The 24118-nt window shown below is 46.8% G+C and overlaps 1 protein-coding gene across 1 annotated transcript in view; it reads left to right on the top strand.

Moving 5' to 3' along the window:
• STK32C (serine/threonine kinase 32C) overlaps positions 1-24118 on the top strand; it is a 92155-nt gene that overhangs the window by 36314 nt on the left and 31723 nt on the right. Inside the window, exon 2 of the mRNA XM_075026653.1 lies at positions 12462-12517. Coding sequence (XP_074882754.1) covers positions 12462-12517 — 56 coding nt within the window. The remainder of the gene's footprint in view (positions 1-12461; positions 12518-24118) is intronic.

Genomic DNA, 24118 nt, shown 5'->3' with positions numbered 1-24118 from the left:
AAATGACTTAAGAATTAACTTCTCATTTCATGGTTTCCCTTCTACAGTCAGAACCACAGGGTGAGCTAAATTCATGACAATAAGCAGACTTCATTTCTGATATAAAACATATATTTATTACACTGCAAGTTTGGGTCACTAAATGAAATTATTACTGTGGCATAAATGTGAAAAGAAATCTATCCTTGTTTTATTAGACAGGACTGAAAAACGGTTAATGCTTTAAAAACTGTGCCAGAAAGCCACAGCTCATCCTGCTCTTAATCCATTTAACGTATGTTTTATTGGCATATACAGTGCAAAGCTTTAACTGCACTCATGCAACACTGAGCATAACAGTTCAGTGCAGACTAAGGGGCCTGCACCGCTATCTTTGATTGCCGTGCTTTCTAGAAATTTCAAGTAAGGCAATTAAGTTTTGTTGACAGAATTGCTTCCCCATAGAGCAGTAAAAACTGGCATTAATTATTTTCCTAGTTGTCTTTTTAAGAGAACCCCAGAAAAGCTTCCTGCTATATATACCCAGGAGTAAGGTAAAACACACTAGCTTGCAGGTCCCTGTGATAATTTTTGTCCATGCACCATGAACTGCGTGATGTTGGTCTTCCCCCTTCTCTCTTGGAGCCTCATCCATCCCAGGTCATGCTGGAGTTGCTGCCAAGCAAAAAAATAATGAGAATATTGCTGTTGAAGAGGTTGCCGTAAGAACAACTGGTTCTGGTCCTTCTGGTTGGTAGCACCTCTCGGATGTCAGCACAAAAAAGGCGGTGGTGGTGTCCTCAGGACAGAAATCACAGAAACGCCTGCTCTCTGGCAGGTCTTAAGAGACATCATCCTTCCACTTAAATACGGTTTTGCATAAGCTCAGCTGCAAACCCTACTGGCGTGCCCATGTTTTCAGAATTCATCAAGCATCGCTGGATGGGCTTAAATATTTTACAGTTCAGATACAGCTCGAGGGTGCAGTGCAGGTTTTCTTCACAAGGGTGGAGGCTGAGGAATGCTGCAATATCCATATTTTATGAGGTGGCAGGTCTGATGAGGAAGGTTGTAATGAAGTAGCAAGCCACCGTGCCCATTCAACATCTGCAGCGGGTGACAGGTTCTGTAGAGGGTGGCCAAGCCTGCTGCACTGCTGCTATGGAGAGCTGGCCCTTGTCTGCCTGGCACAGCACCCCAGCCCTTTTGGGGAGGGGAAAACCCGAGGACTTGAGCATTTTTCATTTCCACATGTTATGTGTTCCTGGTGTTATGGCTAATATTAAAATACAAAGATGTCGTTGCATTACAAAACTTGGATTAGCGTATTGTTAATTCCTAGTTTCCTTTCTCTAATAATCATAACGAGGGCTCTGTACCCGAGAGATAAGTTCAGCTAAATTGCCGCACGTGCGATGCTTTGTGTGGAGTGCTGGGGGCAGGCTCTTGGGGCTGCCGTGTGTGCCTGCTGCAGCCAGCAGCGTGCCCGGGAGTGGGGAGCCCTGGCTCACAGCCCCAGCCCCCGGGCTTTTAATTATCTGGTGGTGGTGGCCAGTCTGAGAGCAGAGAGATGGTGTCCCAGGCAGCAGCATCCTGACATGCTAGTATAAAATTTAAGATGGGTGGCTGGTGTGGCTGCCGGCCTAAGGTGACTTTTAGAAGAAAATAGGATTTCTCTGAACAGGCTGCGGTAACATAAAAACTCTCTTGCTGGCTGTGTAAAAAGCAGTTATCTGGAGTTATGTTTAAGGACATGAAATGATGAACTGGGGTCCCATGAGGCTAGGCATGCAGCCCCATAAAGGGGAAAAAAAAAATCCTGCATCAAAGGAATTCCAAATTAAATTACTTTCTCAGACTTTTAAAAGATCCATCTCTTTCATATATTTTTTAATTTAATTTTGGAGATGGTTCTTGAACTTCTACCTCCCCAGTTTTATTACAAACTTTCAAAATGTTTCCTTCTTTTCGTCTTCCTCATGCTATCTGCTTCATCAAAAGAGTCCCTTGTGGACATCTGGTTCATCTGAAGTTAGTAGCTGCCTTCTCATAAAACTTGGAGGATTTGAGCTGGCTTACTATAGAAGTAATAAGTTTCTTCCTGGAAACAGTGTATTTCTTTACTGGCTGGATTTTATTCGTGATTACTACAGGTTTCTGCATCCTCCTATGAGAATTCCTTAATTGTATTTAAACTAGCATTGCTCAGCAAACCTTACCACTGCAGAGCCAAAACATACGGTATATACATAAAACATTAACATTTTTCCCATGGATGGAAGTGAACTGAGGCTGACAAAACCCAAACTTTTCTTTTGTGCTGAGCAAAATATATCATCAGCTTTCAGTTTGAAATGGAAATGGCAAAGATACCCCAAACTTTGTTTTCAGCCTAGTTTTTGAGAAAACTTGAAACATTTAAGTTTGGGTTTTTTTTTTTATGAGAGTGTGTTCTATCAAAACCAGTTTCCAGTTGTGTCCTGGAGAGTCACAGTGAAACCACTTGGCAAGGGTGGTCTCCGAAGCTGGCTGCTCTGGCGCTTGGAGGGGTTGCAGCCCGGCGTGCCGGGACAGGCGCGTGCTGAGCAAGGCTGGAGCTCTGTGAGGAGTGGAGAGAAGGGGGCTGGAGCTTCAGCAGCATTTCGGAGTAAAATACCCATTTGGGGTATTTTACCTGAAATCCAAGTTTTTCAGCAGAGACAGTAAAACTTCATTTTGGGTCAAACATTTCATTTCGTGTAATTATTTATTCTTTTTTATTTTTTAAGATTAAAATGCAGAGGAGGTCTTAGGTACAGAAAAGTACTGTCAAGGTCAGTTTTGAAAGCATTCCAGAAGAGAGACTTTCCCATCTCCCTCCACACTGTAAAAAACCATGAAGTTAAATGGAGGGAATGAATTCAGTGTTTTGGTACAGCCAACTTTACAATTTTTGTTGCAATAAATTTGTCTAAAACTGTTTAGCTTCACTAAGGTGCTTTCTGTTCACTTCAGGGTTTTTAGCAGTCATAGCCTAGCCCTGAACACCATACAACCTAAACATTTTATAAGGCACCAAAAGTCATCCATTTATCATTTATAACATATGTTGCAAAAACATTAAGTAACGTTTAGCAGATGTTTATTGCTAATGTTATGCTACTATAAACGTGCTATAAAGACATTTTTTTTTATGGTAAATCAATTTTAGTTACTTCAAATAAAATTTTCTAAGCCGTAGAAGTGGGGGAAAACAGCAACAAAACTAACGGCTAGAGTACACATCCAATCTGTCAGCTTGATAAAAGGTGGAAGCTGAATTTGGTATTAATTAGATTTATTTTCTAATGCAAAATGCCATGCCTTCAAGGAAGGAACATCGTAGTACATTTTAATGGTAATTTTCACCATCTGGGTAAAATGTTTACCTGCTTGGCCCATTCGAAACTGGTTGTCTGGTTTTGGATTCCTAGAGAAGAGGACCGACACTGAAAAGCAGGACACCTTGCCTGAGCTTTCTGCCTGCGCCGCTGGCACCTCACCCATCCCCGGGGCCACCCACAGCTCTCCCACGCTCGCCGCCCCCCCCCCCGCTCCCCACTTTCCTTCTGGCGCCTTTAACCTGGGCTCCGCCGCCTTGTCCTCTCCCCAGCACGCCGTGCAGGGAAGCCCCGGGGCTGGGACAGTGGTGGGGGGAAGGAGAGCGTGGTCCATGGGCGCTCCTCGGGGACGAAGCCGGCGCTGCCTGCAGCATGGTCTGTTGGTGTAGGCAACCCCCCAGTGCTGTGCGGGGCTGCTGCGGTGCTGCCCTGGGTTTCCTTCAGAGCAGCGTCTCCTCCTCCAGCGCCAGCTTATTCTGCAAGTCACTGGTGCCCCTAGATGTGGCCCTGCCCGTGTTCAGTGGTAAGGTCATGCTCCGTTCTCAGTTAAACAGAAGAAAGGGGAAAGATGAACTGTGAGGAATCTTTCTGTCTACTGCCTGATCGGTCCTTTCATGTGCACAAATGTATATGTGTGGGGGGGTGTTTATATGTATATACACACTTTTATAGAAGACTTCTCTGCAAGCATTTTATGTTGAAAATACAAAGCCCATCAGTTAATGCAAGCGAGCATGGCAGTGGTTGCGCAGTTCTCAAGGCGTGACCCTGCTCTGATCTGGACTACAACCAAAAAGCACAGTGTCCTTTATTTCTACCAACGGAGTGGATGTCCCCAAATCCTGGCATGTGAAAGCCCACCAGGTAAGCCCAGCTTGGCGGCTAGGCCGGGCTTAGGAGGAAGGCTGGCAGCGGGCAGTCCGGTGGGGAGCTGGCCTTGAGAAGCGAGGAGGTGACTGGGGGGAGGTTGGTTCCCTCTTTTTTTCCCTGTGCTACTGGGAAAGTCAAACTTTGTAATTATGATGGAACTGTCCCAGAATTAAATGGCTGAAATGATCTTCCTGATCCTCGTGTTCTATTCTGGGATAAAGAGCAGGGACAGATGAAGAAAAATAATTACTAGTGCTGCGGCAGGATAAGTGGTGATTATCCTGTAAAGCCAGCCGGGCCACCGCGTGCCTCAGCTGGCAGAGGTGGTGAAGGAAGAAGTGCTGCAGAGCCGGAGCTCGGCCTTGTTTGGTCCAGTCCTTCTCCCGTTTTTCCTCTTTCACCACCAGCGTGACTTCTGTTTATTTCCACGGCGTGTGGCAGTGCTGGTGGGGGGGTCCCAGCGGGACGCCTCTGCACGGGGTCCTGTCCCTGCAAGTGCTGTTTGCTCCATCCTGCGTAGCCCCAGAGCAAGTTGGGGGATGTCACAGATGAGCTTACCTTTGTAAGCACTGGGGGGTGCGATCGCAGGTGCTTTAGGCTAAGCTTAAATTATTTGGCATGGAAAATTAGCTCAGGGCCTTTTGCTGTGCCCATGAAGCTTTCCCTGCCGGTATGTGGAGAGGTGGAGCTGGGGGTCGGGCTGGCCCAGGAGCCTGTGCTGGTGTGGAGACTGGGGGGCTGGGGAGATGGTGGAGGATACCCTGCTGCTCGTATCTGGAGGGGCAGTGCTCAGATCATCACAGCCTCATGGATTTAATGTCATATTTAGCACTCAATTATATACTGTTCCTGAAGAGTTTGGTATCAGCTTTACTCTTCCTCTACCCAAGGTTGCTTTTTCCCCCATTTTTTTTTTCTATCAATAGCTGAAAACACTAATAGAGTATATGAAAATTGGAAAACTCTTGGCTTGCCTTCACTATATAATCAGCAAAGCTAATCTAGACGATCAGTAATGCTCAAATACCTACCAGAGTTGTCAGCTCTCTGCTTCTAGGGCCAGGCAGCGAGGCGTCCCTCAGAGAGGTCCTTCTTCACTCTTTCTCACAGGAGGAATATTTCGCCTGGCAGGCGGGAGAGGCACTGGGGTTGCTGCTGTGAGGGCAGAGACTTGTTTTCTCTGCCACATCAGCCTTTCCTTGCAGGGTCCTCCTGCATCAAAACCTGCACCTTAGCCTTAGCTTCTGAAATGCCTGTCTGCCCCAGGAAACAGGTCTCGGGTTTGTTATAGCAACACATCCAAGGAACTGGGATAAAAACGGTGTGTTCCTGTCATTCCTGGTAGGGCTTTAATTAGCAGTCCTTTCAGCCCAGATAAGATGATACTGTGATCAAACGGCTTCAGCTCTGCTCTACTTCAGACTCGGTGCACTGAGGAGTTTGATTATTTGCCAGGGAGATTTTATTCCAGTTGCATATAAAGTTTTCCATTACAAATTTAACGTGATGGTTCTGCCCCCGAAAGCGTGCAGTTGCTGTTCACGGGACCAGATGAATTTGTGTCCGCAGCGGAGTACGGCTGCTTGTGTTCCGCACGGTGGCTCCTGGAGCTTCTCTGCGGGCAGAGCCTCCTGGTGCAGGACGGTTTGCTTTCAGTGGATGTCTCTGCACCTGCCAGCATGGCACCTGCCTCCTCTGGTCATCCGAGCAGCCGTGGGAAGGGAACACAGCGGTCTGTGAGCTTCGGCCTCGGCGGAGCTGCATGGCCACCTCCCGCAGAGACCCCGCGCCGAGCTGTCGGCACCCACCCCAGCCTTGCCAGTGTTCGGTGGCCGAGGTTCCCAGGCCCGGGAGCCGTGAGCTGCTCTGTCTGCCATGGGCTGACGAACAACTAGCCTTGGCTTTGCTGCCATGTAATGAAACCTTCGCCTCAGCCGGCAGCCTCCCCGCGCTGCCGAGCAGATCGCTTGGGAGCGCGGCAGGAAGGCAGCGGGGGCTGGGGAGCAGGGACCCCGCTGGGGACCAGCAAACCCCTGGGGACAAGGGAGCGAGCCGCTGCCAGCCCGGAGCCTCCCACTCCCACTCCACCCCACGCAGGGACGGCTCCATGGGCGGCGAGCCCCAGGTCTCTGCCTGAAGCGTTTACGTGGGTAGTGGGGTGAATCCCTATGTAATATTTGCTTTTTCAACACCACCACTCCGTAATTTGCTTGGAAGCTGATTAGCAAGCAGTACCACCATAAAATGGACAATTTAGCAGAGAGTTTTGCTGACAGGCAGTACCCTTCTAGAAATACTATCCGGACATGTGGGAGCACGGAGAAATAAAACCGTCTTCAGTATTGGCCTCAGGGCATCAGTTACTCATTTCGGGTGGTCCGGGGAGCTCTGGTGAGCATTACGTGCAGGCTGCCCTCCCTCCTGCAGCCAGCCTCTGAAAACACGTCTCACCCTGGAGCTAAGGGAGGCTAATTGCTGTGAAAGCTGTGCAGCGTATATAAATAGCCTTATTTGCCCATCAGCCTGCGTATGTAAAGCACATGCTTGCCTCCTGTGCTTTTGGCTAAGACCAGGGTGAACTCATTTAGTGCTCACTAACCTGCACCAATGGAGAGCTCGGCTGTGTGGTTAATGAATAACCCGTTTGCCTCCCTAGGTTGTTATTGCAAAGTAACATAGTTTTTTCTAATAGAAATAGCATTTGTAAAGCATACAGAACACAAGGGACAAGGTGCTGTGTTTTTCTCTGCAATCTGTAGTCCCTCCTGAGCTTGTTGATGGAGAAGCAGATAGATGTAATGCACTTGCACTCGTTTGGAAGGGTTCCTGGCCAATGCAAGCAGTATTTTTGCACTAATTAGGAATGGTTTCTGGCCAATGCAAACATTTTTGTACCCAATACCAATAACCCCGTCTTCCTAAAATGAGTTTGCAGTTGCTTCGCATGGTACATTTGATTCCTTATGGAGTAGCAGAGATTCATTTTTAATTATACAATAACTCACTGTTTTTACACAACTTCAGAGTTACTTCCTAATAGCATGTTTGAATCCTTAGTTTCTAAAGGGGTTCATTTATAGCACTGGGCTTGTATTATACCTTTAATTTCTTTCATTATCTACCAGCATTCCCTGAATTCCTGGGTAGTTAATGCTCACTTGAGTTTCCTGTCAGTCATATTATTCTGTATTTCCATTTTTCTCACCCATGTAATCTTCTCATTCGATATGAATAGGCAAAACAGATCAGCCTGAGATGTTGGAGACCGAGCATATTTGCTCGTGCTTTTTCCAGTGATAGAAGGGAAAGCAGTGGTTTCATGTGCCGCATGGAGCCTTCCAGTTGGAGAAAAATGGATGCCTTGCATTCAAGGGTTTCAGGTTTGGGGAGGACTGCTGATACCGTTCCCCATTGCCCTTTGCTCCCTCTCTCTGTCAAATACCTCTGCTTTCTCCCACAAGTCACTTTACCTCATCTCTAATCAAAAATCTCACTTTTGATCTTCCCCAGTCTTCCCGATCTTTCCAATTCACTCAGGCTGATCCTCCAGTTTGAAAGCTTTTCATACCTCCCAGTCCCTCTGGTTGTCCTGCCTCTCTCTCTCCCCTGCTGTTTTTAGCAGGCTTACCACTTCTTTCAAAGTTTTCTGAGGTTTCCCTTTACAGTGATGCCAACACTTCGCTTACAGGCTCTCTGCAGTACTTCCCTGGGCTGCCCGATCCCCTTGCTCAGGCCCTCCCCATCACTCTAAAAGCTGCTCCTAATCCTGACATCTGTTAATCCTGCTGTCATTCCTTTTTGTCGTCCTCTGACTTTCACGACCATTTTCCCCCGTTGCAGCAGCCCTGTGCCCCATGTTCCCCGCAGGCTGTCCCCCTCCCGGCACAGCCTGGCTGGCTGCCCTCTCTGTCCATCCACTGCCTCGTGGTTTGCAGAATCGGCCTTTCCTTTCTGGCTGGAGTCAATGTGTGCAATGACTTTTAAGTCTAAGCTGTAACTCTCTTTTCTGTGAGGTGAAACTCTTGGCATTTTGTGGCAGCAAACTTGTGGTTACTGTGGCCACATATTAATGTTTCTACATCAATTACCGTGATGCTTTCTTCCAAAGCTAGATTGCAGTAATATAATAGGTAGACAAATGCTATTAATTATGCCAACATATAGAAGTACAGTGATAGAAAGAGAAAGTTGATCATGTCATACTAGGTCTACAAATTTGCTGTTACAAGATTCAAAAAATAAGTTCTTAGGTCTTTAGTGGTGTAGACAGTCATTCTTGGAGTTAAAACTTCCCTGGTTTTATTGATGAAGCTGGAAAACATGCAGATAAATAGTGAAAGGTTGACTCCACCCTGAAAACATGATTTTTAATTTTCTGTTTTCCCCAGATTTGAGGATATTGGATGCCAGGTTTGCTAACTGCATCCACTGTTTTCCTACTATTGGACATTAATACCAGGTCCTGATGTTGAACCCTCACTGGCTGTCCCCTGTGTATCTGAAGTTTTATGGTAATTTTATCTTGCCATACTTCTAAATATCTTGTAAATGAATGCAGAATAAAGAGAAAAAATAATGGAAACAGTCATAATTTTAAGATAGTAAAGGCAAAAGCCTCATTTTTTTTTCTTACATTGAAGTATACTCATCCTTCTGTGTAAAGAATTTTTGCAGAGAAACATATTCTTCTTTCTCTTTATTTCATTGGAAAATAGAAGCTGTGCATCCAGTCTGCTTTATCACACAGTACATTTTGTGACTACAATGAAATCTTAATTATAGAGATGTCAGTGCAGCACCTGGCACTCTCTTGTGAAGTGGGCTGGACTGGGCTGCGTGAGGTTTGGTGAGGTCCAACGGGCGCGTGAAACCCTGCCATCCTGCTTTTCATGCGTTACTGGAGATGGAGAACAAAAACACGCTGAACTAAGCAAATCCAGGTCATGGTATTTATCTGTACTTGTGATTCATGGTTTGTCACTTGATGCCAGGGCGAGTCAGGAAGAGGCATGTCTCTTTCATGGCAAATACCAACATCTTATGTCCAGCAGTTCCACTTACCCACGAAGGTGCTATATTGATAACAAGCTGTTAGAGGAGTCAATAGGAATAATTAGCATAGTTTTTTCACAAGGAGCTAACAAAATACCCATTGGGCCATTTCAACACAACAGATGGCATTGGGTTGCGGTGCGACCAACAAGTCAGGGTCCTTGTGCCGTTGTGCCGTGCTCCCTTGCATTTGTACACTGCAGACGGTTTTCAGGTCCTTCTCCCCCTTTCGCGGGTTCCTCTGGTCCAACCTCAAGCCAGAACCATTTCGGTACTTACAGATTGTGACTGTCAAAACTGTGCCGTGCTGAAGTCACAGTAGTGGGGGAGTATGGTCCTGTGAATAGGCAACAGCTGTCATCTCCTGCGCGCTGGGAGCGTGTGTCATGAAATCCTCCACTGGCGTCTATGACTCAGGCTCGTACCAGTCACCCCCAAAATAATCAGCTCTTCTAGTTGTGGGTGAAAGACAGCTTTCTCTTGTCAGCTCACAGAAAGTGGAATCTCTGGAGCAAACGTAATTGTTCCAGGCAGGTTCAGGATTTCTATTTTAGGGATAATCACATATTCTGTAGTGATATGTTGTCATTTTTAGAAATCCAGTGTGTTGTGCACAAAAAGCAACATGCTGCTACTATGATTTTCTTCCTTAAATGTTGAGATTTCCTTTGTCTTTAACTGGATTCCTTACTAATTCCTGAAGAAAATAATGAAACTGACAAAACCAGTCAGTGCCTGTTCATCTACCATCATCCGAACTTCTAATCAGCAGGACTGTGTATTTAATCTATTAAAAGTGACGTCTTTGCTGATAGGTTCAAGGGCCTGGTGAATATTCATATCTAGATTTGTTTCTTGACTGCTGACTAGAGCATGCTTTCTGGATCAGTTGTAGTCATGGATACATGGAAATGGCACTTTTGGGTTTGTTTTCTCAGCAGCAATGCTTTTTTACACACTATTCCAAACATTATAATAAAGAATTGTCAAAAACTGCCCTCCTGGAGTGATCTCAGATCATGAGCACTTGCACATGGTTTAATTACCAAGAAAATGCTGTGCTTTAAAGGTGCTCACTGTAGCTTTTTGAGTATTACTTAGTGACAGAAGTTCAATTAATGGATTTGCTTGCACGTGAAAAAAATCAGATGTTGCCCCAAATGCTTCAGCGTTGTATGTGCTAATGTTTTGGATTTCAGAAAGAATATTTATGAACAAGATGTAGCTGCGGTTACACATTGCTCACTACAGTCTCTCTAATAGAGGTGGTAGGAAAAATGCTGCCTGTGGCGGCAGATTGCTCCATCCAGTGCTGGTTTTGTCAGCTGGGAGGGAGCAGGCGACCGGTTTGCAGCTCCTGCAGTGTCTCGGACGAACCGGCCTCTGGCTCCAGGCATTACCTGTGTCCTTGCCAATGTCTCATGGCTTCTCAGCCCAAGACCCGTCAAGTCTTGCTGAAAGAAAGCTGTTCACCCATGGAGAAGGGGAGCGATAAGGAGATGACACACCACTCGTGTAACTGAGGTGTGGGAGGCTGTCAGAAGGACGGAGCAGCACTGTTTTTCCCATGTGGTCTTTCATGGAGTCTCCTGGCGCATCCTGGGGTAGGAGACAGTGCATCTGACCTTCATTGTCGCTTATGGAGTGGACTGGGAGTGCGGGGAGGTACGTGGTAGGAGCTGGCCCAGACTCTGTTTTCAATTTCATATGGCAAATTTTTCCAAGTTCTCCTGCAGAAAATGTCCCACAAAAGCGACAACAACAATATTTTGGATATAAGCCTAGCACAAAAGGGTAATAGGAACTCCATGGGCATGCGTGGGCTTTTGATTCATCCTCAGAGATGACAGATGTGCATTTATTTAAGATCTGGGAGTGGGACTTGGAATATTTATAGTGAATTCTTTGCTCCCACTCTTCCTGTGTGATTTTTGGTCTCTGCTGTCAGTCAAACACAGGTTCAGTGCTCTTTGCTGACCATTTTGTGCGTCATTCACACTGCAAATCCCCAAGCCCATGCCAAGTGTTGCTCTTTGTCCAACCTTTGAGCTTTCTGGGGAGGAAATGCTGAGGGTCCCATTGCATGGTCAAGGTCTCATGGTAGAAAAGTCAAGCGCTGACGGGTGGAACTGAGCAGGGTGCAGCTCAGTCCGCCAGCGAGCTCCTGCTACACGTCTGCACACTTTGAGAGCACACTGGGCTTAGAATAGGATAGCATAGTTCAGTTGGAAGGGACCTGCAATGATAATCTAGTCCAACTGCCTGATCACTTTAGAGCTGACCAAAAGTTAAAACATGTGCTTGTGCAGCGGCCAGCACTGTTGTGCAGAGTGTGTGCGCACCACGGGCCTCGTTTGCAGCCGTGCAGCTTACTGAGCTGTGAGGACATTAAGGAACTGAGGTATAAAGAGGCAATTTGTAAAATGTGTCCTTTACATTGGCTCTTGTGACTTTATTTGTTTGTGAGGCACTCTAACTGTATGACAATGGGGATTATCTGATTATTGGTATAAATAGACCTATCTTTTTTATTTATTTAAGACTAATATCAGATTAGATCACAGCAGTAGTTTAGTAAAAATAATTTTGTTTGCAGTAGCTGCTGATCAAGGCAGTAGATGAAGTGTTACAGCTGCACTGTCCTTTCTTGTCATTACTCCTCACCGTGGCTCTGGAAAAAATAACAGATCTGGTACAAATGGGTTTGCACATGAAGAGAGTGGAAGTCAGTCCCTGTCCTCTAGATGTTGTCCTTTGGAAGGCACAAATACCAGACCACCTGGCTGTTGAATGTGCACAAGCAGCACGGAGCCAGGCGCGTGGAGAGCAGCAGCCACCCGTGGCATGGGGCGTGTGGCTCGCCAGTGTTCTCCACTCTGCCACGCTCTGAATTTGCTTGCATGCTTACGGTGTCTCTGTGAGACTCCTCCTGTATTGACACAGGTCAAAGCTGTATTTTAACTTGGGCTAAACCGCGTATTTAGTTACCTAATTCAGCCTGTTTGCTAGCTACTTCAAGCAGGTAAAATGACACTGTTGAAAGAAAAACAACAGCTGTCCTGCATCTTCCCCAGGAGGCAGTGACTTTTAATAAAAGCTTGACCAAAACTCTTTAGTTGTCTCCTCGTCTTCTTTTAAAATGTAAGATCCTTGCAAGAAAGCATTTATAAATTTAAATTCTTTTTTTTTTTTACCTTGTAGTGAACTTTGACCACTTCCAGATTCTCCGGGCGATTGGGAAGGGAAGCTTTGGCAAGGTAGGCTTGAACGCTTGGTCTTGAGTTTGCTTGTATGTTTTATCAGGTGCCTGCTGTTATGTACTTATGGTTTATTGAAAAAGTAATGGTGCTGAAATAGGCTATTTTTATTGTTGGATGATTGCTGATAAGTAAGCATAGGAAAAATGTGTTCAGGAAAATACCTTGTTGCCATTTGGTACTGCTTTAATTCTTGGCATCTTGGTGAAACAGGTGTATTTTAAACTACCAGCACAATTGTGACCATTTCATGGCAAATATTCATTATTTTTTCTGTCTCCTGAGAGGGTTTATAGTTTGTGAGGAGAGACAGTAAGTCAGGAAGGTGTTGGAAGTTGTTCTGGGTGATTGGCTGAGCTGGCACGATGTGGTCAAGAGGGTTCTATGAAGCCCTGGGCTGTTTTCCCACTCAGATATGAGTTATGCTGAAGAGGTTTTGTTGTTTATTTCTAACAAGTTTTTTTTTGCCAAGCATGTAGGAGAAGGTGGGAGGTGATGATCAAAAAGCTGGATAGCTCTGGAAATCAGTTACTGGTTGATTTCCTAGGTGTTTTTTCCTTTTTCATTCCCTTTTTCACTGACTCTCACTCAGTCCCTGTGTAGATAACCATTTGCTGCTTCTGTCATGGCATTTTACACCATTTGTTTGCACTGCAAGCACAAAATTCTGTGTGTATGTGTGCCTGCACGTGCTTATGTCCTTGCACACACACCATACTTCATCGCATTGGTACTGTTCTGTTGTCATTTTGTCACCTGCATTTTACTGTGCCCCAACAGTAGTTGTGCCTGTCTGTTTAGCCAAGACATCCGCACCTGATGGACAGGAGCTGTAGGAGCGATGACCCTGGTGATGACTCATGAAAACTGCTGAATTTGGTTGTCATAATCTTCTCACGTAACAGTTGTGTAGTGTGGGGCTTTGTGCCAGGACTGGGTGTTCGGGTGGGGCAGGGAAATGGGCCTTTGAAATTCTCCCAAATGTGTAATAGTGAACTTGGGAAATAGCACAGACTAGTTCAGAGGTCAGGACAAGTGCCTCCGTGTCTCCATACGCTGCTAAAATAAACTGAAGACAAGCTGAGCGATCAGAGGAAAGCCATATCCTCTCTCGTTTCTTTCTGGTCTGGTCATCTTGGCTGGTTTCTGTCCATCTTGCTTTGATTGGCAGCTCCATGGGGGTAAGAAAATCTGAATCTTGCCCAGCAGATGAACTGTACTGTCCTTTACTTTTTCACTCTGCCCGTTACAGCCCTAATGAGGCAGTATCAAACTGTGTGATGGCCATGTGAGCAACCTGACCTGCTGCAGTTGATGATTGGAAAGTTCGTTCAGATGCTTGGAAGTTTTGCAAAAGCAGAAATTTCTCAGATCTGAGAACGGTTTGGCCAGAAGAGCCTAAATTTTTACCTGTTACTGAAAATCTCTTTTTAAATCCTTAAAATGTATGAAGCTTCAGTCTTGAGAACAAGTAGCAGGACAAAATCCAACTGCAGTCTCAAACAGGTGGAGTCCAGCTCTTCTTACAGTCAAGAGAATGGACACTATTAGTCATAGGGCTGTCATTAGCAGCGCTTGCTAACAAACATGTTTCGTCACAACCTCAGTTAACTGACGAACTCCGAGGTATCTATTACACTGTTCTGGCGTGCTCGGGGCACAAGCTACCCACGTGAATTCCCACCTGGCTTTGTTGTAAGTCCACATGGGATCAGGGCTAATGAAAATGTAGTGCCGAGTAGTGTGCAAGTCACAGAGAGGGTGCATTTAAATAGTAACCCATATTTTCAGCCATGTCTCTTGAGCAAGAAGAGGCAAAAGCTGGCAGCAGAGCTATGTCAGATTACTGAGGTTATATTAGACGATAGAGAATGATTAAATACAAGCTCAGGTCCTTCCTTAGGGTAGTGCTGTAAAGATAAGGCAAACAGCAGAGGAAACTCTCCCCAGACACTCCTGGCAAGAACAGGAACCCTCAGGGTCTTGTGACTTCCACTCATCAAAGACCAAAACGTAACTCAAAATCTTACTAAAAAATAGTGGCTAACGTTTTTCTCGAGCTCATCTGAGAAGACTCATACTTGCAAATGTAAACTTTCCAGAGAAAAGAGGTTTTATTCTGTTGAGCAGCAGCACTTGGTGCTGGAAAATTAATTCTGCTCAGAACATGAAAAGGAGAAAAAAATATTCTTGTCCCAGGGCAGGACCTTTTTGGTTTTGAAGAGAGCTGCTCCTCATGGCTGCTTCCTTTTCTGTTTATGTTAAAAAAAGGTTAAGTCTAGCACGTAGCAGTCTATCAGGCATCAGAATTGTATATACACTTTCAACAAAATGCTGATATGATTCATCTGTCATCTTTCTGGATAATTATGTCAATATGCTACATTTCCTTTGATGCTGAGAAAAGCTTTTTACATTTACAAAGTCATCTACAACTCTCATTTAATTACAGAAAATGTAAAACGACCTACCTGAAAACTGTTACTTGAAATTTATGAGTAATTTAGTTGCTTTGGTTGATTCAAACACTATCTGCCCACATTCAGGAAGATATTCAGGAGCCAGTGTCCTGTCCATCTCAAATTGGGGATGTACACCCTCAGTGTGCAATGAGTGACCTGTGAAATCTGTGATGCCGTGCGATCCTCTAGCGACGTGACCTAAGAGGCAGCAATCTGCTGGGTGGCTTTGGGCAAGGTGTTTGCTTTCCACTCTTGTTTTGTGCACCTCTCAGGACAGACTGTGTGGTCCTCAGTACAGGAACCATACCAAATGAAGGAGAAAGGAACTCAGAAATTGCTTTTGAAGAGACTGGAGAGCCCCTGAGCTATGGCTATACGCTGTGGCATATCTGCAAAAACTGTCCAGTTTTTTTTTTCCTAGAGATGGGTTTAATCATCTTTAAGATACTATTAATCAAATGAAGGTCATGCTCAGTTCCATGTTTACACAAATTAGCAGATGTGTAATATTTTCCATACATATTAGAGGTAATATTATTTGATTTTCAGTATTTTAATAGGAGCATTACGTTTCTCCTGTAGTACAGACTCCTTTCTCAAGCAGCAGCAGCAGTTACTCAGATTTTAGCTGGTCTGTTGCCATTACCTAAGGAGCAGTAGCTAGCAGAGGGTTTCCAGAATGTGATGCAATCTGTGACCCCCTGTTTTAATGGGAAATGCGCTCTGAGTTTCATGATGCTTCATGAGAGACATGATGAGACCTGGCAATCTCAGAAAGTGTGTTGGTTGCATTGCAGGTATCCTGACATCTCCCTTCTTAAAAATTGACCTCTCCTGGCTTACGTCTTTGTCCATTTGAACCCGGAGGCAGCCGAGGGAGCGTTTGCTCCTGTATTCCTCCTCCCACCCGGGCTTCCCTCTCGATTCTCCCTTGAATCAGCTGCTGCCGCCTTTTCCAAGGCATAAAGGATAGGGTTATGGGAATTCATTATTTCCACGCTACTGCTGTGAAGAAATAAAAGCATATCTGAAGTTCTTCAGCACGGATTTATGTCTTTGTCTGCTGGTGGAAATAGGGGATTAAACCCGGGGCTGGGGGCTGGAGTGAGCAGCAGCGTGAAATGAAATTTTCCACAGAGAACAAACGTGTCTTGGGGTGGTTGGGCCCGTGCAGGCAATCCGCAGGGCCCTGGTGGGCGTTGCTCTCATTTTCCTTCTTTTTTTATTTTCTTTGTTTTGAGTGATCTGTGAAGTTGTAATGGGACCTGTGAAGGTTCAGGGGAACCCGGCTGGTAGTAAAGAGGTTTTTACAGCTGGCAGGCTGCACGGTGAGGGCCTGGAGAACAGGGACCCCAGGCAACCCCGGAGCCGGCCCAGGTGCTCGCAGCAGACCCAGGGCGAGGGACGGCCGTCCTCAACATGGCACCTGCGGGCGGAGGCGTCCGCCTTCCCGGCTGGCCGCCTCCTCGGGCCCGGTGCAGGAGGGTGCTGGGGGGGCCCGGCTCCCTGAGGGTGGCTTCTCGCTGACCCTTGCAAAGAAAGCCCGATGGCAACGTGTTTTGCTTTGCTGAAGTACTTTAACTTCGTGATTTTGTTGCTTTAATAATTCACACAGCCTGAAGCTGGGTATGGAAAAGCTTTAATCCATTTTCTAAAGGTCACAAATGCCCGCTCAGTAGATACACCGTAAATAAAATTCCCTTGAAGTCTATTCTCAACTGAATTCCTCTTTGATATCAACACAAGCTTGATCCTTTGTCTTTCTTTCCAGCTTTATAAATGTTGGATTTTTTCCCCCAAAAGAAAGGCTAGAAACGTAATCCTTTGATATTAAAATACCACAGATATTTTTTGCCCTTGTTTTTTCCCTTTGCTGTACTGGAGCTCGCGTGAGGCCGAGGGTTGGTCAGAGCTGCAGGCAGGGTCTCGAGACACGTGTCCCTGCCAGGCATCGGCCCCGTCACTCATTCGCACGCTGGCAACAGCCCCGGCCGTGGCGTTGGAGGGTGGCGGGAGGACCCGCCATGTTGCCAGGGGGCTCCGGACGTGAAAATGGGTTTGCTTTTTAAAAGGGCAGTGTGGTTAGCTGAGAGGGGACAGCCAGGAGAGGGGTGTCTGTGAGTCCCGCGGTGCCAACAGCCTCTGATGTTTGACCACCCAGCCCTGCAGGAGGGAAAGGCCTCGCTGCACCAGCGCTGTTCAGGCACCGTCCTGCTTGGCCCCCAGAGCTCCACAGGGTGTTGTGTGGGATGTAGAAGGTCCTCCAGGCAGGAGGTACGCGATTGCAGGAGTGGTGATGTGAAGGACGTGCTTCACCATAGCGTCTGGCACAGGAGTGGCTCCCCGGGCTGGGGGGGGCCACATCTGCCCAAATCCCTTGTCTGGCAGTGACCATGCATGAGAAAGCATGGAGCATACGGAGGGCGATCCTCCCTCGGATACAACCTCCTACGTATTATTTAGTGATTTTTTTTCTTTCTTGGATGTTGCTAAGCTGTAAGCATGTCATCAGTAAAAGCCACGGGAGAGAGAATGGCAAAGAATGAAAAGCTGAAGAGACGATGTGGTTGAACACTACCTTACTGTCTAGATCTCAGGTTTTGGGGACAGCAGCAGTAAAATTACAGACCAGAAAATGCTGCCGAATGATGTCGAGTGACAGAGTGATCAGTGACTTCAGCTGGAAGGAGGCCTGGGACATGATACTGCGTGCTCCCACCAGGGACCTGTTTGGGATTTCTGAAGGATCAGAGTTCATAAGACAGTGATTTATAGTAAAAGCTGCCCACTTTTATTATTATTATATACCCAGTGCCTTATTAACATTTGCATTAGAAACTGCCTGGGGTTTATTTCAGCCCCCATCATTCCCTGTGGATGAGTCATGCCGGCGTGGGACAGGAGGTGGGACGGGCGGTGGGACCAACGCTGGCGCAAGCAGCCGGGAGGCTGCGGACAAGAAAGCAGCGTAAGAGAGCGGAGGGTGGAAGCGCCCTCCTCCACCCCAAACCCCACTGATGGCCCCTGGGCCACCGCTGCAGGTTTCCACGTGCAGGTGGGGTCTTGCCCCAGAGCAGAGCGGCACGGTGGGGCCGCATCGCCTGCCCTGGGGCTGCGCGGCTGCTGCATCCCCCTTCTCGGGCAGTCCCTTTGTGTGAGTGTGCAGGGAGGGGTACAGCCCGCTGCAGAGGGGCACGCATGAGTGGCAGCTCCTGGGAGCTGGCTGTTGAGCGGGATGGCTTCTCTTTGTGTGCCAGGCTCACCCCTCACTCATACAGTTTCTCTTTGTGTGGCTCAGACGGCCTCTGTCCCTCTGGAGTCCTGAAACCTGCTGGTTCCTAGTCATCAGGAGGCTTGGAGGAAAACTGAACGCTGCTTACAAATCGTGGCATTTGAATGTGATGCTTATTCTCAAACAGGCGCTAACCCTGAGCTTGCTGTAGTCTGTCCACTGATTCATTGCGTCTTGTGTCAGGGGAAGTCTCCTGTGTATTTTGCTGAAGCCTTTTCACGGGGTAAGGACAGCTTTTCTGGTGCAGTATGGGACACCCTCTCGAGTCACAAACATGCGTCCCTGCTCACACAGCTCCTTACTCTTACGCTTCCCTTCCTGGGCCATGGAGGACAGGCAGAGCACACTGGTCGTGCTAGCTGCACGTTGCGAGTTGAGAAATACACTGCAGGTCTTATGCACAACCAAGAATAAAATTTGTGCATGAGCCAATCTCTCTCCTTTACCCACTACAAAACAACACAGAAGATGTTTTCATTTGGTTTGCTCCCCCACACTTTGTAGACAGGCTCCACCTCATGCTTGAGGAGCTGTTGGGAGAAGTGCCTCTTTACGCTGCGCCTGAAGTTTTGTCATTTTCTCTTGTCAAGTCATCTTTTGCTATCAAAGCGCACCAACACCGAGAGGATCTAGTGCCTTGTTGCCAGAACAAAGCTTGTCTCTAACTCATGCGTAGCAGCGAAGCCTGATTTGGTGTGATGAACTAATGAGTATTCCCTGGTGTCTAATAATAACGGTTTAATTAATGATGGAGCCTTTCCCTCCTTCTGGATCTCTGTCTTTTGTGTTGTCTGACTGGTTTTCACAAAGCTGAGAAGAACTTTTACATCTTTGAGGCGTCCATCCATCTGTAAAATCTGGCTGAAACTGGCCAACAGTCCTAGAAGTTGGTAGGGGTGAGCGTGAAAAAAATAATCCTGTAACCTCATTTTCTTAGGAAAGCAGACATGCATGTTTAATTCATGAAGCCATAAGCAAGTCCAGCAGACTGGATCCCTCCTGGCATGAGCCTGCATTATAATGCAGCGGAGCTCCTCTTCGGGAATACCAGAGCCCTGGGCTGCCAGGAGGAGCGGGTCCGGGTGTGACACCTCATCGTCGTCCCCCTTCTGTCCCCGCTGGGGCTGGTGCCGCTGGCAGCGGGGCAGGCGGTGTGCGGACGTGGCGCTCGCAGCAGGTTGCTGCTGCCGCAGGGAGTGCCGGTCCCGACTTCCCCATAGGACGCGCCGATTCAAAAAGTCACAGCGCTAGCAGTGATGCCTCAGGATGTGCCAGCACTATTTGTGTGTCGTATGTTGGTGGAGTGATAAACTGTCACTAGCAATTGTAGTGGTGGTAGGTGATGGAAGAGGGAAGAACAAAGGGTGCTGAATGGCCCCATCCCCTGATTCCTCATTCTTGCCTCACTCTTATTCTTTAATGTCGTTGGCCCCAGGGATGGATGTCACTAGTGCCTGCCTCTGGTCTCCACTTCCAACCTGTTGCTTGTCTTTTTTTTTTCCTGTGTTTTTTCCTTCCCCTACCGCCTCTGAACTGTACAAAATGAAGAAAAAAGGAAACATGAAATATAAAATGTTTTTAACTTTTATATAATTTTATATAAATGTTTTTTTAATTTTTAAAAAGGCTAGCATGAAATGAAAAGGAAAAAGGATGTCTGTGTTTGTAAGTGCAGCATTAAACCCGACCTCTGTAGACTAAAAGTTGGCAGCCAGGCAGCCCTGCTGAGGCATGGTGTGGCAATGGCCGGCTGGGTTTCACGGGCCCGGTGGACGTGGCCTTGCACCACTGGCCATATGCACCCCTCTGCCCACCGAGGCCTGCTCCGAGCCAGTGTCATCCCTCTCCAAAAAGGTGTGTAGCACATGCACCCATGTGGCGAGAGCCTCCCCGCAGCAACAAACACCGCTTCCTGGCACAAACCAGCCTACTTGATTGGGATGTAGTTAATTGAGTCCCACAGGGGGGTGGGAAAGTGGCAGAGCTGAGCCCGGGGCAGCCCTGCGATGCGGCAGGGCAGGTGTACGGACCCGCAGCGTGCACGCCTGCCTGAGCACAGTGAGATAAACCACCCTCCTTTCCGTGGCAGCAGGGTTATACGATCTCTGATGCCGGAGCCGGCTGGAGGGCCCTGCGGTGACGTCCCAGCTCCACACACTGCTCTGGCTGGGGCTGCAGAGGTGCAAACAGGCGCAGCTAGCGAGGGGAGGCTGCAGCTGCCGCAGGCTCTGCCAGCTGCGTGGCCGAGCCGTGCCTGCTGGTAGCCGTGATCGGCACCTTTGTAGACTTAAGAGTTGCCTTGTGGCAGAGGAGGTGTGTTTCGCTCGTAATCGCGTTGCCATTTGAAGAACCTGCTTGTCACTTGCTCTATTCTGCAAAGCAAGGATCTGTGGATAAGGTAATTTCTGAAAATAGTAAAGGAGATGAAGAAGCTGCTGCTTCTGAGGCAGCCCAGCCTTCCTCAGACCCTATACCCTTTCTCAGGGCTTTCTCAGCCCTGAAGTCACCCTGTGATAGGCGTATATACTGCTTGCTTGCCTACTGCAGTTTGCAAAAAGGTCGTTAGTGGGAGGAAGCTGAGACAGCAAATCCATATTGCATCTTCCACATGACATGTTTGTGTAAAGACTATGAAGCTCTTGTTTGCTATAAAGAGTAATATGATGCAGTGCCATTACAGCGTAGGCAAAAGAAACAACTCCCAAGAGGCTACAGCTCAGTCCTGTAAGCTGGAGGCATGAAGCCAAGCTTTCTTAGGGGCATTTTCTCTTTCCTCCACAAAATCCCCTATCAGAGTCCCACAGTTGTCTCCAGCCACCCCAAACGAGAGTGGCAGCGAAGTTCCTATGGATGGGAATGTCCAGCATGTTCTCATGAGCCTTCTTAAAAACAAGGTGGTTTTCCAATTACTTGTGACTATTGCAAATGTATGTTTAGTTATTGTTGTTACTAACCCAAGCTAGCTCTCTGACAATTTAGGACCACAGGCTGGACCCTCTAGGACATATCTCTGCCATATTCTTTGCCTGGTTTTCTTTTACCTCATTATCTCTGCCTGGACTTGGTTGGACCTTTAGCTCTAGTTTGTGGTTTCCTTCTGCCAGACAAAACCCGTGCTGTGTGTCCTGGGTCTGAAGGTAGCACTGCCTTTGTTTTTCATTCCCTGCTATCACTGCTGTTTCACTCTTTGTACAAGTTGTAAATACCAGAGGAGGCATTGCAAGGGGTGCTGCTTGAGAAGCCTTGGAGGCTGACAAACCCTCTGTTAGTGCTCGGAGCACTCGGATGGAGAAGCAGGTGGTGCCTGTGGCAGACGATCGATAGACACACAGTGGCTGGCTTTGCGGGGTGTGCGTTCTCAGCATCACTGCAAGGGCTCCTCTTAGTCTGGAAGCAGAAGCAACGTCCTGAGGTGAACCACAAGACTGCTTCTGCCCATTGATGCAATGAAAGCTTGCTGTGGCTTGTGTCAGCAGAAATTTTTTCTCACATATATTACCGTGTATGCATCAAGGCTAAAGAGCTGTTTCCTACTCAAATTCTTCCTAGTTCTTACGTGTGAGTTTTTTCAATATTAAATTCTAACAACAAAATCTGCACACACCACCACCACCCCCCCCCTCCAACCCCCTGCCTATGCCACAAATGCAATCTCGTTTCTAGGTCTTTGATTAAGGACACCTTTTTATGGATTAACATATGCTCTCTGTTGAGTGGCAGATGTCTCTGAATCAAAAACTGGCACTTGTGTTCAGAAGGGCCAACCTAATTATGGGGTAAGGGGAAGGTCTTTGAGGGGAGAAGGAGATGTTGCAGCATGGGAGAGCTCCAGATTCTGCAGGAGTCTCACAGACTCTCAGAAGGAAAACAGTGGGAGTAGGAGAGGGCAGAGCTGGGTGAGGTGGCCTGGCTACGAAGAAACCCGACCTAAATGCGTTACTGAATTTCATAAACGATCATCCGTCTGTGAGAACAAAGAGCAGAATATTTTGGCACTTGATGGGATTAATAATTGGAAATCGGATTATTGTTCTTCTAGCATTACCCTTAAGAGAAACTCCAGTTCAGCTGTGCTCTGCTGTAAGCTACCCGAGAGGCTGTGCCTTGTCTTTGGCAGTGGTGGTGTCTTTACCTGCCCCCTGTGCCTGCCGTGCCACCAACACCAGACTGCTGGTCTAACATGGCCAACATAAAAAAAGTCTTATTTGTAAAGAAAAAAATACTGTGCCCTGCTTTGCTAATGTTGGATCATTGGCCCCAAAGGGAGGAAGCACCAACGTTATAGATTTGAACTACATACTATTTCTTAAACTGTGTAATGACCCAGGTACCCCTGTATGCATATCTGTCCTTCAAAAGTGGCAGGACATGTTGCCGACATAAGAAGTCCTTTTGCAAAAGGGCTGTGGTTTTCCAGGCCCCGAAAGGGCCAATGATCCAAAAAAGGAAGGCAGCACCTAATATCCATGAAAAGCTCTGTGTGTTTGTGTAGGTGTGTATACATATACATATGCATGTATCTACCTACCTACCTATCATTGCTCTCCCAGTAGAACCCAGTTCCATAGGTCAGGGTAACAAATCAAAATCCTGTTTTACTTTTCAGTATATATTATTTATAACTTTTATTCCCTGGGAAGCAAATGAGCCTTACAGTCTCACCACCTAATTGTATTGTAAAAGCTATACAGTTTGCCTTATGAATCTAGCCAGGTTAGCCTCAGTCATGGTTATTTATGGTGTTGCTTAAAATCATTGTGTATGACCGTATTCCTTACAAAATCTAGGGATCCTGGAGTCATTTGGTGTAAATACAGGTAAAAATGTTTCTGATACACCTTTCCTTTTTATGCTGACGTCTGAGCCTGCTACCAAGTCCTTTAGTTGGCACAGTGCTGCTGTTTGTTCAGCTGGACAGTATGCGAACGCCATGACATTTGAGGCCCATGTGCTGTGGTCAGAAAATGGCCAGAATTGTTGAAGTACAACATATTGGATATTTTCATTAGTATTTTCATTCTCTGACTGACTCAAAAAAGCTTCCTGAAAAATTGGCCTAGATTGTATAGAATACCTGCTTCATTAGGAAACATTTAAGGAAACCAACAATGCATATTTGTTGCACAAAGGGTGACGTTTTGCCAGTAACAAGTGGCGAAGAGCTGCTGCTCTCTCCAGTTTCTCAGAAGCTTGATATTTGTCTGGCTGCTCTCTGACAATTAATTAATTCAGCCAAGTGCAGTGCAGGTGTTTGTACAGACACAGAAAACCTCGCTCCGTTGCAGTGGATGAGCTGGCTGAGTCCCTCGCACGGAGTACCCAGCGTACACGAGTGCAGGGCTCAGCCAAGCGTGTGAAGGTGCCTTGTTTCAGAGCGGAGCTGGGCATGTGCTGCCCAGTGTCCTGGAGACCCCGCTGCTCTTCAGAAGCAGAAAAACTTCTTCCTAACATGTCCAAGCACACTATCAGAAGTTGTGCACTGGGACTTCTCTGTTCTCATTTCAGTCTCTGCCCAAGATTTATGGATTTGGGGTGGAAGAGACAAAAATGACCAATTCTCATGTCTCAGCTGTATTCTGTCCTGTCATTGGGTACCTGCTCTTTTTTTGTCTCTATTGCTGTATCTTTCTGCTAAATACTGCTTTCGGCATTGGGGAGGCAGGGAAGCAAAGAACAGGCAGGGGGAAAGGTCAAGCTGCTCAGCCTGTCACAAGCAAAGAGCTTCTGAGAAAATGGCTATGAAATAAAGGACAAGTTTTGTGAGCAGCATAGGTAATAGGATGCAATTTTCGGGGGATTTGAGTCCCTGAATGGTGCTTTCCTCTGTCTGTCTGTCCATTAATAACA

This window comes from Buteo buteo, chromosome 4 (genome assembly GCF_964188355.1).
Source record: "Buteo buteo chromosome 4, bButBut1.hap1.1, whole genome shotgun sequence".
NCBI lineage: Eukaryota > Metazoa > Chordata > Aves > Accipitriformes > Accipitridae > Buteo > Buteo buteo.
The sequence above is the reverse complement of the archived record's forward strand: the minus strand, read 5'-3'. Positions and strand labels throughout refer to the sequence as shown.